Source organism: Ascidia mentula, chromosome 5, assembly GCF_947561715.1.
Source record: "Ascidia mentula chromosome 5, kaAscMent1.1, whole genome shotgun sequence".
NCBI classification, from domain to species: domain Eukaryota; kingdom Metazoa; phylum Chordata; class Ascidiacea; order Phlebobranchia; family Ascidiidae; genus Ascidia; species Ascidia mentula.
In genome coordinates this window covers 19,132,879-19,146,314 of record NC_138570.1, presented here as the reverse complement: position 1 = coordinate 19,146,314, position 13,436 = coordinate 19,132,879, and the positions used below count along the sequence as shown (strand labels likewise).

Here is a 13,436-nt window from a genome sequence, read left to right as displayed (position 1 = left end):
AACCGTTCCATAAAATCAGAGTCGTTGCAAATCCGCTGTCGCCTTAAAATTTTATTTTGAAAAACAAATAACGAACAAAAAAGAAGATCTTTCACACGAAAACTCCCCGCTCTCTTCCCGTTACGTCAGTGGGAGAACGTGACGTCGAAAAATATTCGAACTTGGCACGACTTGTTCTCGGTGTTACGTCACTTCTCTCCGGTGACGTGGACGGCGATGTTGACGATGACGTATGCGCTGGTTTGATTTTCCGCGGGTGAAGGCGAGGTTTTATTTTTGGCGTAACTTGAATGTCCGACAGACCGTTTGCAACGGCTTTGACGTCATGAATTGACGACAGACATGACGTCACTTTTTGCGGCCTTGTTGGTTTAGAATTGGTGACGACGCAATGTTCCGTTGTCGGGCTGTCGTAGTCGGAAAGTGCAGATTCCACCGCAAAACCTTGTTCCGCAGCAACGTCTACCTGACGGTTTATTTGAAGCAATAGAAGGTTGGAGTCGTGGTCACGTGTCCTCCAACGAAGCTCGCTGATTGGTTCACACGAGTGTGGAAGGAGGGGTACGAGCTGACCGACGTTGCGAACTCGGAACTGGACGATCGTTGAACGCAGCGGGTGAGGTTTCAAATTTTTCGGCAACTTCTTCAACGCGAATTGAACTTCTGTGTTTTGATTCGAGAAAATGGAAAAGTAACAGAAGTCGTCCCGAACTTTCGTCTCGCTTTTGCGCAAAATCAGGCGATAAAGTTTTATCTGGTCCTCCCAGTTTTCGTGACTCGTGAACAAATTGAACCTCAGAACTTGTTTTCCGTAATGAACTTTGCGAACTCCCCATATGGGATAATAGAAATCGTACGTTGGCGTGGACGACTTGGCCGCTGGAGGCGCGACGGGGAGCGGAGTTCGGCGACCGGAGTCGCGTGACTGTGGAGTTACGGATTGCGGATCGTACTTGAAAAAGTCCTGAGCGTTTGAGTCGCACGACATAAGCTTGCCCGTGATCGCCACCCGGTGATGAAACTTCCACGGCGAGCGTGAGAAAATTTGACGAACTTGTGTGAAGTTGTTTGTCCGCTTGTTGTCCTTTTTCGTTGTCGGATGGAAATTGTTGTTGTTGGTATCGTCTTGATGTCGGTATTCCCCGGTTTCGTTGTCGTCGAAGAAAAGAACGATCGCAACTGACGGAACTTGGGGATGGGACTGGAAATAAAGAGAGTTTACATTGGGTACGGACGAAAATTCCTTTAACTCACAGATTGAACTTTACATAACACAAAGAGCCCATCGCAGATTAAAGTATTTACTTTGTGAAAAGCATGGTATCGAATTGTGTATAAGCTGCAGACAGATGGCCTAAAAGGTCTCATCTGCAGCTGGTGTGACTATCAGACGACGCTGACCAAACGGCCAAGCAAAGACTTCTACTTTGTGGTTTACTTATCTTATGGTATCGAATATAAACAATCCACTTATTTCCGATGTACATTTAACTTGTTCCAACTTGGGAGCACGCTTAAAAGCTTGGAAAAACTTTCTTAACAGGGTCTGGTTTACTCACGTGATGACTCATCCCATTTTTGGGCATTGAAAGCTTCCGGGGTTTGGCACTTTCCGACACACAAACCACATCCAACGATGGGTCGAGTCTTTCAAGCAGACTTTGAAACGTCGATGAAACCTCATGTGATTGGCCGGGATCAGTGATCACGTGCAAGGTCACGCGCTTCGACTCGTCCAACGACGTGGCGAGATCATCGCCTGCGTAAATAAAAAATAAGAAAAGACGTTAAAATTATACTTTTTTTTGTCAATTGCAACACAACAAAAGTTATGTCAGGTGACAACGAAAAGCAATCTGATCCCTAATTGTTGACCAATACAAACTTTTGGGTTCCTTGGCATCAGTGATTGATAGCTCGCACGAAATGCAAAATCACCATTTTTGTGCTTGTCAATCAGCATAAATGCTATTTTTATCGCCACTGTTGATTAGCAAACAGTTACATTAAAACTTCTGATAATATTTTAGTGTTCGTTCACTTACTGTCTGTGGAACTCGCCCTTCCTTGTCGTGTTCGGTCAACCGGAACGGGGGTTCGGGATTTCTTCCTGAATGCAAAGAAATATTTTGGTGTATGTATTTTTACAGTTAAACTATATACTTTTTAGGCCGTTGTGTAATTCCTACAACTACAGAAAACAGCTGTTATTAAATTGAATGTCAAGGTGGGTAAAAGGGCAAACGCACGGTTTGTTTCATACTTTTTTATTTCTGGCACATTTTCGGTGACTATTCTGACAAATTTCTGTTATCGAGTCTTCAAAAAAGTCTCAAAATATATAAGTCCCACTGAACGTTAAAGAATCAACAACTTCTGGTTTCGCCGTATGCAATTGTTCCTTGATCTGTTTATATTTTCTTCGTTTGGTTTTGTATAATACGCAAATACAGGAATATTCGCTGTTACGTTTGGACTGTTTTCACATGTCGTAAATGATGGATTGAACGCAACCGAATTTACAATGTTGACGAAACCATCACGAAAAATCCCCATCAGTCTGTTTTAAACCCCGTTCTTAAACATGCAAATCGTCATCTACGTCATCCTCTTAAATCCACACTTCTTCGCATTCATAATTTGTTGATTTGTTGTCTACGTAAGCTCGCTTGATCGCTCGTTGAGCAAACAAACGGGGTATATTTGTGTTTGGCAATGTGTTGATATTGCGCGCACATAAATAAATATGCAATGCCAGCAACATTTATTTTAACGAAATACACGAGTATTTATCGCAACGTCAACGTGTATTTGCCATTGTTTGTATATTGGGTTTCTACGTATGACGACAATTAGAACAACATCGAACAACAAACACAACAAGCCTTCCCGAATGCAATATCGGCCCTTAATTTATATGTCATGAAATCATAGTAAAAGTAATGGTGCCATGATGTTTTTGATTTACGATATGAATTCATTTGTTATTTTTGGTGTTTCGGATACGAAAAGAGATAAAATATAAGTTTCCCGCAATAGTTTATTGCTGTTTACATCCACCCTAAACTTGAACCCCATGTAGTGAATGTTACAGGCCTTAACTTGCCTACGGTTGTCATGACGACCGCCGTCTACTTGTGGTCATCACAAGGACACTCGAGCTTTTAAATTAAGCGCGCCATTACACAACATATGAGTTGGGCCTATTATGCTGGTGTGGATGATAATACACTGGAAGTTCCACCAACGAGCGCCAACTAAAAACATCAATGACCCAATAGGCCATATTGCCATATGGTACAGCACCAAATCCCCGATCAAATACAAGTAGTTCCAGAAAATCGGATTAATCCAGAAAGGCAACGGTTCTTAGTGATTACGTCAAACATTTATAACCACAACATACATAGAAATAGACTCGAAATATTCGATCAACATGACAGCAACACTAAATTATTACTCAACAATTCTAAGTTTCAACCTTACCTGAAGTAATATTTGTTAGAAGCCGTCATCATGTGGGGTTGTCCGTACTTACTATTCACCAACAACAACAACTCTAGCAACAGTTTGCTCACTTATTTCGACCACCTTAACCTAGGCGTAAAGAGAACAAGCTTTAATCTGATAGCACAAGCCTAAGGACGCAGCCGACTTCAGCCCAAGGCAAGAATGGCGACAGAAAACAACATTCAATTGTAAAATTGTTTTTATAACGCGACGCGCGACTCGCTATCCAGGGTCGCCTGCCTGATTTTATGATGTCACAACAAGTCTATTCTACAGCGGTGTTGTAGTTTATTCGACTGGCTTCGCGTCGCATACCTTCCTCATTTACAAAAGCCTACTAGAGCGCTCAACAGTAACACATTATGACGTAACAAGTAATCCGATCCGCGCGAGCTTCGATACATTTACGGATTAAACCCCTGGCTGGGAGTGCTGAACGCTTTAAACTGGCTTTTGTGTTGCGAGGTTATCGCCTTCCACCTTAGCTCAGCATGGGCGAGCAATGCCAATATGTTGCTGTGTAGAATTTGTCATTCTGGAATCTGTCTATTGCTTGTAGAGTAAATAGTATCTCCACAGTAGATTTACGACATTTGTAAACGACGTCGTCAGTTCATTGTGAGCTGCTCGTTGTGGCTTGCTACAAACAAGTGTGACGTTATATATAACATCTGCCACTCTGTTTTATCAGCTAGCAGAGTAACTGGAGATACAACATGTTAATCAATCCCCGAGATCACGTGGCACTGGTCGCGTGAATTCTAAACTAGATAAAGATCTTCGATTAGCAACCATTCGCCACTAATCAGACTGACACCACGCGACATACAACCTGTGGTATGTGCAATTCCTTACAGGCATTGCTATTTTTTAAAGCAATCACCATGTCTACAATTACCGTCGTTCAAACATCAGCAGGTTATGCTTTGCAGCTTATAAAAGCATACTGTACGCTCATTGCAAATTTAATAAAATCAACTAAGTCCATTCCGAAATGCTACAACGCCCTATAGCTAACACCTGTACAAACCCCCATTGGTACGAACATCATGATAAAGCAATGAATAATTTAAAGCAGCTCTCTAGTTCAGGCTTAAGGCTGTTTAAGCTCTGGCCTTCCCGTGTTTCGTATTCTCTGAAAAGCTTACGATAAGACATAAGTTTAGAACACGATGTTACAGATAAGCTGATTCGATTAGCGCAAAATAGTCTATCGTGCTGGCTCCAGTTTATACAAATCCAAGCGCCAAGCTGTACGGATTCATATCTAACCATGTTACATTTTTCCAATGCGGTGAGAAAATCACGGCTAAATTCTCAATTTCATTCATCGAACTACAAACACAGACCAAAAGGAAGGCTGTAGTTTTCCTGACAGGCGCCACCGGCGAACCGAGACAATTTATCAGTGCCTATTGTTACAGGACGGCCTCCAGCTGTGATGATTAATGGATCTTCCCAATAGCCTTTCACAAGAGACATTTTCATTCGCTTACGAAAACGATACTGAATTCGCACATTGGGAAAATCGATTGCGAATCTTCAGCAGGTGATAATGGCTTGCGCACATTATTTCACTTATCGGGTTTTTACACAAATTCAATACCTTAGCAGTCAGGGGCTACAGGAATAGCTACGTTTTATTCCTTAGGACGAATAAATATTTTTTTTAATCAGCCCGTTCGCTTATTAACATTAATAATACATTTATTCGCTTGATAAGAAAAGGGACCAGTCTGCCCTTATCTGATCCTTATGAATCAACAAATGCAATAAAACTTAGTCAATTACCTTTCAGCAAGTCCCGCGTTTGACCTTCTGATGGTGTACATCCTTCTGAAGGGAAAAGAAGAACACAATATTCAGAAGGTCGAGAACTTGGTGCAAAATTAGATCGTCCGAAAGCACTTCTGCCCAGGCCACATCACTCGCTAGAGGTATGGAGTGCTGTCTTGACAAGTCGAACACAATTAGAGAACCAGCCGTCATTGAAGTATCACGAACAATGCTGTGTGAAACTCCACGCACTAATTGAAATTCCAAGTAGCTTAACAAACACAGGCAAGCATTTTTTTTATAGTAGCCTACTTTACTGGTGTTTAAATCTTTTTACATTTATTAAAAGCAAATCCGTATAATAAAATAACTTTTTGTAAAGTATGGTGTTACTTATTTTGAATGTAGGCTACTATTTTGTTATTTACAACCGTTGCAGTTCTATTAGTTCAAAGATTTGGTTTTAAAAAAACAAACACAAAACCACTCAAAAATTTTTTTTATCAATTTATTTTATTCAAATTACAAATTAACTAATGTTTGATCGCTTCTCACACGCCACGCAAAATATTGATGGTTTCTGTGTTTGGGGAAGCACCTTAAAACTTTTTTTTGGAACGTACTATAACGCACATTACTTAAAACACCCCAACTGTCCCACCAATTACCGTATGTTTATAGGATAAACACATAACAGATATTGTAAATATCAACATATAGGAATTGCGTAGTATATGTTATTCAGAAAAATTGCTGAAGTACAGACGAAAGATCTTTAGGTTATTCGAATAGATTTATTTTTTTCAATACATGGTGGTTGTGTACGTTTAAGAAGTACCCTGAATATTATAGTTAATCAACAAAGTCGAAAGTCCTGGTTTCGTAATCTCTGTTTAGCTGTCATGTCATAGTTCAATTTTTTTAGGTTGGTTTGAACAAGATAATGAGCCTGAAAGTAAAATGGCCGTTTCCAGCCGAGCCTTTCCCATTGTGGTGGAGGTGCTCTACCAATATAACCATGGCGGCGGTTGCATCACTAAGCAAGATATGGCTTTGCTATGCCAATAAGACCAAAGTTCACAGGGCTGAAGTTTTCAACAACTTGGTTGCTCACAGAGACAAAAACACACCCCTAATAACAGGTAAAGTTCATGTTGTTTGTTTAGACTAATCTTGCGATACACAAATATGTAATAAATCATATTCACAATATTAACTGATAAAATGTTTTAATCCGGGTACAATGTAACCCATGTGAGAAGTATTGTGTACATTGCATATTAGAAAAATAAATTACCCTTGTTAATTAGTGGTTTGCTTCTGAAACAACTCCCAGTCTAGAAACAAAACGTGTCAAAAAAGATAACTTCATTGTGCATCTGTTATTTAACAGCTGTTTTAATCAGCTCTTTAACACAAATTTAACCTAGATTGAGAAAATGTCATGTGGGGAAGATATATCCTCATTCTCATCACACTTTTGAGAAAGTTTACGATAATCTGCACAAAGCCAAAGCTATTATGCTATTGATTTAAGCGCAGCTGTTCAAGACTGAATAGACGCAAAAGACCAATATACTTGGGTGCAAAATACTTGGAGTAGCATAATATTAGCTTTGGCTTTCCTTTTCAGACTTTTTAACTTCCAAGTATTTTGCACCCAAATCTGCACAAAATTAATCAATTAATGCATTAACGTACAAAAGCGTTCTGATAATGTGCACAACATAAATTTGCTGAAAAATTTACATTCACTGTCCAGATTACAAACTTTCTAATCTGAGAATGCCCACAATCATGATTGTTATCACACACATGAATAAGTGAGCAGTTATATGAAGCTAGATGTAAAGCTGTTAAATTATTTTTGCAGTATGTAACCATCACAGTTGCATGGATGACCCCTTATTCGCTGGAACATTACCATGGCGATCAATCCTCCAATCACACAAATTGAGATGGATGTTGGGAGCACATGATATTCTCTTCACAAAAACCTGGCATTCCATATTCTTTGCTCTTGGAAAGGTAAATTTTATAATACTAATGCTATGACATTCCAATATGTAAAATCACAATCTAGTTTTTTGTTAAATTTCTTACTTGTAGAGAAACCATGTATTTAAACAACACAGCAATGTTGCATGAAACATGACTGCGTTGCCTGATTAAAGTGGCGAAGATTCGCCCTGTATATGTAAAGGTTTCCAAAGAAAATTGTGTGTCTGTGCATGATCGTACCTTAGCCACAGTATACCTCACTAAACTGCTGAGCTCTGTTAGTGTTGGAGCTGGTTATCCTAGGTCGTGAGTTCAAACCTCACCGGGAGCTGGATTTATCAGATCTTGCTCAAGCTTGTTGGGAAAAAGTGGCTGATCCAGCTCGGATGCAATGAGAAGCCTGCAAACCTAATGTATTTAAACTAGTAAATGTTTAATTGCAGACTTTCCCGGTAATTAGAGGAAATGGAGTGTTTCAGAGGGGAATGGATTGCGCCCTTGATAAACTCAATGCAAATGAGTGGGTCCATGTTTTCCCGGAAGGAAAAGTGAACATGGATAAAGGATTGATCAGGTCTCATAAATTATAACAGAAAAACTCCATGATATTTGTTGAAAACAAGACATTTTTGATATAAAAGCAAAACATATTTTGTCACTCAGATTGAAGTGGGGTGTGGGAAGGTTAATAACTGAATGCAAGAAAACTCCAATTGTTCTTCCAATGTATCACCTTGGCATCGATGATATTCTTCCCAATAAAAAGCCATACCTTCCAAAAATAGGTAAGTTTGTTAAATGCTTAGTAGCATTCTTGTATAAATGGTAATTTCTGTTGCATCACACATATCTTCGTGGTTGTTATTAAAAAAAATTTTTGTCGCCAGGTTGTAAGCTTTCATAAACAAAGTTATGCATTTCCTTTAAAATTATTCACTGAATGTCCTTGGCAAAGTTTCACCGCTGTTACAATTTTATTTTGTCACGCCATTTGTAGCACTTGATGAAGTGCAATGTGATTAATGAATAAAAAACTGGATCAGTTTAAAAACCAAAGACCCCTGGCAGGCTGTCGATCGCTCACCGTATCAATATAATTGTTGATGAAGTGCTTGTCTAAAAGCTTGCGAAGTAAAGTTTTTCTACAGTCAGTTTTTGAAAACACCAGCAATTACTAAAGTTATAGACTTGAGACTGACATGGCTTTTTAAAGAAATTGGCAAAATTGTTAACTGTCACCATACAGAATTTGTGATGTATTAGAGTGTTTGTATTAAGTGACTTTGAACAATTTTCCTTCAGGTAAAAAAGTGACCGTTCTCATCGGTGAACCAATCAACTTTGAGGAACAAATTGCCAAAGCTAGAAAACTTGGCTGGAGTGCGATGAAAATGCGAAAAACTGTTACCGACGTTATTCAGATTGAACTCGACAAACTTAAACTCGAAACAATTGAACTTCATAACAACAGATGACAAAACTTTATGACATAAAATATTTGACTGTGCCTTCGATTTCTAGTTCTTCTTTGTGTGTTTGCCCGAATTAGGCAATTTTTTATGCAGTTGCAATTGTATTGTTGTTTTTATCTTAACAACTAACTTTAAATTACATTAGACCCAGTGCCTACAGTGTTGAATATTTTACAGTTTTTGGGCTGGGTAAATCAAAAACAAAGGTTTGTGATGTCATAAAAGCCCATTTGTCTCAGGAATACATGAGGATTTACTTGCATGATCATGGCTTGGCTGGTAAATTTTTTTTAATTCATCCACAGGAAGAAGTGTTTTTTCTTTTGCTAGTTTTTGTAATACTGAAATATTCCCTGCAAAACATTTGTCATTACCTAGACTGAAAGCCCCAAAATTCTGTGGACATGAACAGAATGAATGAAGGTTTAATAACGGAACTATTTTCTATCTTTTCCTAAACAGATTAAAAAACAATACACCAAAAGAAGTGAAGGGAAGTTTACAGAAGGTTGGGAACAAGCAACAATGGCAGTGTTCAAATAAAAGAAATAATAATAATGTGTGTTTTTAACAAAAATAGCCGCTTTGTCACAAAACAATAAGCACATGCAAAAAACATCAATGGTCAACAATAAAAAGCTTGATGCATTGGGAAACTTTATGTGATCCAGCAAAATCATTTTATGTAATTAAACTCGGCTATCCAGGTACTGTCCCCTTTTATTTTTATGTATTTTTTTTAAATGTTTATGTGTTTGAAACATTTCAAAATTGTCATTATGTTTTACCATTGCTGACGGTTTTCGGCAGCTCATAACCCATAAAATAAGACTGCTCAGTTTGGGGTTTGCCATCCACCGAACACACCATAGAAATGTCCAAAAAACGATGGTTATTCTCACACCTCTTGATGTGCAATGTACCAGTGATTTCAGTGTCCTGGGAAACTGCAACTTCATCTTTGAGGTACAGGATTGATTGTTTCCAATGTGTGTCTGGGTCGTACGGTGAAGTTGATAAAGTGAGAGAATCTGATTTATTGTTTGGTTTCGACTGTTGTTGATTTTGTACTTTTTCATCATTGTTGAAGTTGTCGTCTTCAATGTCAATTCCATTTTCAATTTCACGAATATCTTTTGGCTTTGATCTGATCACATCAAATGACACATCGAACCACAATGCAAAGCCCTGCAACAAATATATCAGTTATGTTTGTCATATAAACACTGAAAAACAGTTTGCTGCCAAGCTTGTTCCATTAGAGTTATAGTATGGTACAAGTAGCATGACCAACCAAATGCAAAGGACTAGGGAATATGATTTTGTTTAATGATGGGGCAATGCCAGTCAAATTTTTGCACTGTATTAAATTTTCAATGCAATAATGGCATTTGTAGTGAAGAAAAAGCATGCTTCCCCAAAAGTTATTGAAAGTTAACATAACGTCATGGCTGTCCCCATCAAAAAGTTTTGCTACAAAATAATTTAGATCACTTGGCCAAGCCTTTAACTTAGCTGTACAAGGAACTCTTAACATCTGTCAGGAGAGCCTACAGCTTTTTCAGTTTCAGTTATTTTCTTTTATCACATTTCCATCTCTCTTAAGGCCTAATTTGCACTTCAACCGAAGTCAAGGCCTTTATATTTCATGCATAATTCAAGGTCACGGGGGACAAAGAACCATGACTTCATGGACATAATTTGATCTAAGGGACACTTTTAACACATTATCAGAGTCCATTAGATGATGTACATTTCATTGTAGTGATATTCCTGCAGAAAATTGTCAGAAGAAAAAGGTTTTCTAAAACCTTATACAAACAATGTAAGTTACACACTTTATTTAAATTAAATCAAAAAAAAAGCTGTGTGCAGATTTGCTTTGTTTAGCCTATAACCTACATAACTGTAAGAGTAGGTTAATTGTAAATAAATGCTTTTGCAATTCGATCGTTGGTAGGTTTTTAAGGTGCTCGGCCCCCTTCAAGTCAGATTTTCTACTTTACAGTTGTTACAATTTAAATTTTGCGCGTCTACCGGTGCTCACGACCGACTGAACTTCATCAATTATTTATTCCCACCAACCTGCAAGTCGGCCATCCCGAAACTGTGGAATTTAAACGAGTGCTCGACCGCAGCAATGTCCTCGTGGGTGGTTTTGTACAAGTCAAACTTTGCAACGAGTTGTGCATTTGACAATATATTCTCACATGTGATAGTTTTCACCATAACCTGAAAAAAAAATCATTCTAATAGCAAAATGCTGACAGACAACACACTAAAATATTTGTTATTCCAAGAACACATTTTTTGTAAAAGATTATTATATTTCTACTACTGTCCCATGATTCTACATACAACCATCATTCAAATAAATGTCTTCAAGTTTCATAAATTTAATTTAATGCATTGACAATAACCTACATCTTTAGACATGGATCCTCTCGCAAATGGAAGCAGGGCTGACATGTCAACTCCATAAACTTCACGCATGTCACCCCAAAAGTTGACTTTTTCAACGACAATTTCATCGTCGCTAACAGGGGACAAAAACATCTTTGCCTCACATGGTAACAATACTCCTCCAGGCTTCAACCACCTGCAGTTGTATTTATCATAAATCAGTGTTTACCACATGTTTTGAATTTATGGTAAAGCAGCATGTATTAGTAAAGCAGTAATTTTTGTCCCCGGTAAAACAAATTTTGTAACAAAATTGTAGTGACCAAAAAAGATGTTGAACAATTCTGGTAACTGAAATACTTCTTGTAAATCCTTTATTTAAAATAGGTTGGCCGCAGTGCATCCCCTTACACTTTGTCAGCAACTATAACAACCTATATTTTAAAGAATGTAATGCCATGCTTACGCATAGCAAGACGGGATCGCCCCCCATTGCTATGCGTAAGAATGGCATTACTTCTGTGTTGTCTGATTACGGTGGTGGAGATCCTCTACGCATGTGAAGGTCGCCTGACAAATTGTGTGCTTGCGCACCAGTGTACCTTGGCCACAATATACCCCGTAAAGCCTCTGAGCACCTGTAGCTCAGTTGGTAGAGCGTTGGGCCTGGTTAGCCCAGGTTTGTGAGTTCAAACCTCACCGGGAGCTTGATTTTTCAGATCTCGCTCTGACTTGTCGGGAAAAGTGGCTGATCCAGCTAGGCTGCAATGCCTTGGCTGCGAAGCCTGTGAACCTTATTTTTACTAATGTGATATCAATTACTGGATTAAAATAAATTAAAAATTACAAAAGGTTCATGAACATAATCGTCAAACAAATAAAATTCAAATTGTGTCGACAAATAAAAAAATGGATTATTTCTCTTTGAGCAATAAAAAAGAGATGCTGTTGTCATGAAAAGACTCAAATATTTAGAAACCAAGAATTCAATTTACAATAATGTTTCTTAGTTAAAGTTTTTTTAATCAAATTTTATCTTTTGTCAGAAAAGGCTTTTCTGCTTCAGTGACGCAAGTGCTATTTTACCAAAAAGATAACAATCTTTAATTAGTTTGTATCAAAAACATAAACAAAAAGTTTACAGTGAAATAGATAATTGTCCCCACATGGGCTTACTTGTCTCTGGCATTGATGACGGATGTGAGCATAGATTCATAGAGCAGACAATATCCCATCCATTCACTCACGATGACATCCACTTTTTCAGGTAATTCGACTTCTTCCAGAATGCCTTGCATCACGATTACTTTATCACTTAATCCATTTGCCTTTACTATCTAAAAAAGAAGCCTTAATACTCCATAAAGATTTTTGTAGGTTTAGAATGCAATCATTAGTTATTATACCAGTGTTACACAATAACTTGAAAAGTTTCTAATGCCAAGTAGTTTGTGTAACAAAATGCATTATGGTTTTATAAGGCAATGACTGTCAGTTAATTTTTATGGTTGTTGCATTGTTTCAATGTGGAATAATGAGTGTTCAAAATAATTTTTGACCTGTTTTGCTTGTTGGGCAATGGAACTTGCCTCTACAGCGTAAACAGTTTTTGCACCTGCTTGCGCACAAAAACAACTTAAAATTCCAGTCCCCGCTCCAACATCAAGGACAACCTTAACATAAAAATATAAAACAATATAAATTTCTGCAGTAAATTACACAACAAAAAAACATCAATAAATGAAATATAATGCAATGAAAATTTTAAAAAGATATAATTATTTAAAGATTAGAAAAAATGTTCCACCTTGTCTTTTATTGAAGGATTGCAGTGAAAAATTGCATTTTTGTATGCATTTGTTCTGATTGTGTCTCCAAGCATTTCTTCATGAACACAGATGTCAGCATAGGAATCAAAGTACGAGGCCTCTGAGGAACTGTTGAATCCACATAGTCTTGGACGCTTTGGTTTTAATTCATGAGACATAATGATACCAAACCTAAATGCCAAACAATAAGAAATAAATTGTGTGCTTCTGAATTTCAATGGCATAAATAGGACTGAAAACAACAGACAGTTTAATTTCTACAAAACGAATCATTAAGTCAACATAATTTTGCAGTTTACTTTTATCACTCAGAGGGTGATTCTGGCTAAAGGACATGAAATTCTTAATTCACCGCCAGCACCACTGAGGTCAGGAAAGCAGAGAGAGAGATGTCAAAAAATTATTTCTAAATTAAAGCATGAAAAATGAAACGAACAAAACAAAA

The 13,436-nt window shown here is 37.8% G+C and overlaps 3 protein-coding genes across 4 annotated transcripts; 1 reads left to right on the top strand and 2 right to left on the bottom strand.

Moving 5' to 3' along the window:
• Positions 1-46: 46 nt before the first annotated feature.
• Positions 47-5,431, bottom strand: LOC145902734 (protein FAM124A-like). 2 transcript variants are annotated; one of them, XM_082990829.1, is made up of 4 exons: positions 5,302-5,431; positions 2,046-2,110; positions 1,560-1,759; positions 47-1,201 (listed from the first exon to the last, which is right to left on the bottom strand). In XM_082990829.1, the coding sequence occupies exons 1-4, from the start codon at positions 5,340-5,342 to the stop codon at positions 92-94; spliced, it is 1,416 nt and encodes a 471-aa protein (XP_082846955.1). In that variant the 5' UTR covers positions 5,343-5,431; the 3' UTR covers positions 47-91. The 2 variants fall into 2 exon arrangements, with proteins under 2 accessions (XP_082846955.1, XP_082846956.1); XM_082990830.1 differs by lacking the exon at positions 5,302-5,431 and adding an exon at positions 3,487-3,617.
• Positions 5,432-6,152: 721 nt separating this feature from the next.
• Positions 6,153-9,490, top strand: LOC145901418 (tafazzin-like). Its single transcript, XM_082989092.1, has 6 exons — positions 6,153-6,428; positions 7,160-7,314; positions 7,731-7,861; positions 7,951-8,072; positions 8,590-9,038; positions 9,222-9,490. Exons 1-5 carry the CDS (start codon positions 6,230-6,232, stop codon positions 8,760-8,762), a joined length of 780 nt encoding a protein of 259 aa, XP_082845218.1. The 5' UTR covers positions 6,153-6,229; the 3' UTR covers positions 8,763-9,038; positions 9,222-9,490.
• Positions 9,491-9,526: 36 nt separating this feature from the next.
• LOC145901416 (protein arginine N-methyltransferase 6-like) lies at positions 9,527-13,156 on the bottom strand. Its single transcript, XM_082989091.1, has 6 exons — positions 12,970-13,156; positions 12,722-12,835; positions 12,339-12,499; positions 11,184-11,358; positions 10,845-10,991; positions 9,527-9,947 (listed from the first exon to the last, which is right to left on the bottom strand). Exons 1-6 carry the CDS (start codon positions 13,147-13,149, stop codon positions 9,537-9,539), a joined length of 1,188 nt encoding a protein of 395 aa, XP_082845217.1. The 5' UTR covers positions 13,150-13,156; the 3' UTR covers positions 9,527-9,536.
• Positions 13,157-13,436: the final 280 nt, after the last annotated feature.

What these genes read in the sequence shown, in the direction of transcription:
- LOC145901416 (XM_082989091.1), bottom strand. Translation starts at nt 13,149, where the DNA reads ATGTCTCATGAATTAAAACCAAAGCGTCCAAGACTATGTGGATTCAAC. An exon ending in ATCCTTCAATAAAAGACAAG is followed by an intron (nt 12,836 to 12,969) that starts GTGGAACATTTT and finishes TTTTATGTTAAG; the next exon opens with GTTGTCCTTGATGTTGGAGC. An exon ending in TCGGGATGGCCGACTTGCAG is followed by an intron (nt 9,948 to 10,844) that starts GTTGGTGGGAAT and finishes TATTTGTTGCAG; the next exon opens with GGCTTTGCATTGTGGTTCGA.
- LOC145902734 (XM_082990829.1), bottom strand. Translation starts at nt 5,342, where the DNA reads ATGTACACCATCAGAAGGTCAAACGCGGGACTTGCTGAAAG. An exon ending in AACGCGGGACTTGCTGAAAG is followed by an intron (nt 2,111 to 5,301) that starts GTAATTGACTAA and finishes CTTTGCATTCAG; the next exon opens with GAAGAAATCCCGAACCCCCG. An exon ending in AAAATGGGATGAGTCATCAC is followed by an intron (nt 1,202 to 1,559) that starts GTGAGTAAACCA and finishes CTTTATTTCCAG; the next exon opens with TCCCATCCCCAAGTTCCGTC.
- LOC145901418 (XM_082989092.1), top strand. Translation starts at nt 6,230, where the DNA reads ATGAGCCTGAAAGTAAAATGGCCGTTTCCAGCCGAGCCTTTCCCATTG. An exon ending in AAACACACCCCTAATAACAG is followed by an intron (nt 6,429 to 7,159) that starts GTAAAGTTCATG and finishes TTATTTTTGCAG; the next exon opens with TATGTAACCATCACAGTTGC. An exon ending in ATGGATAAAGGATTGATCAG is followed by an intron (nt 7,862 to 7,950) that starts GTCTCATAAATT and finishes TTTGTCACTCAG; the next exon opens with ATTGAAGTGGGGTGTGGGAA.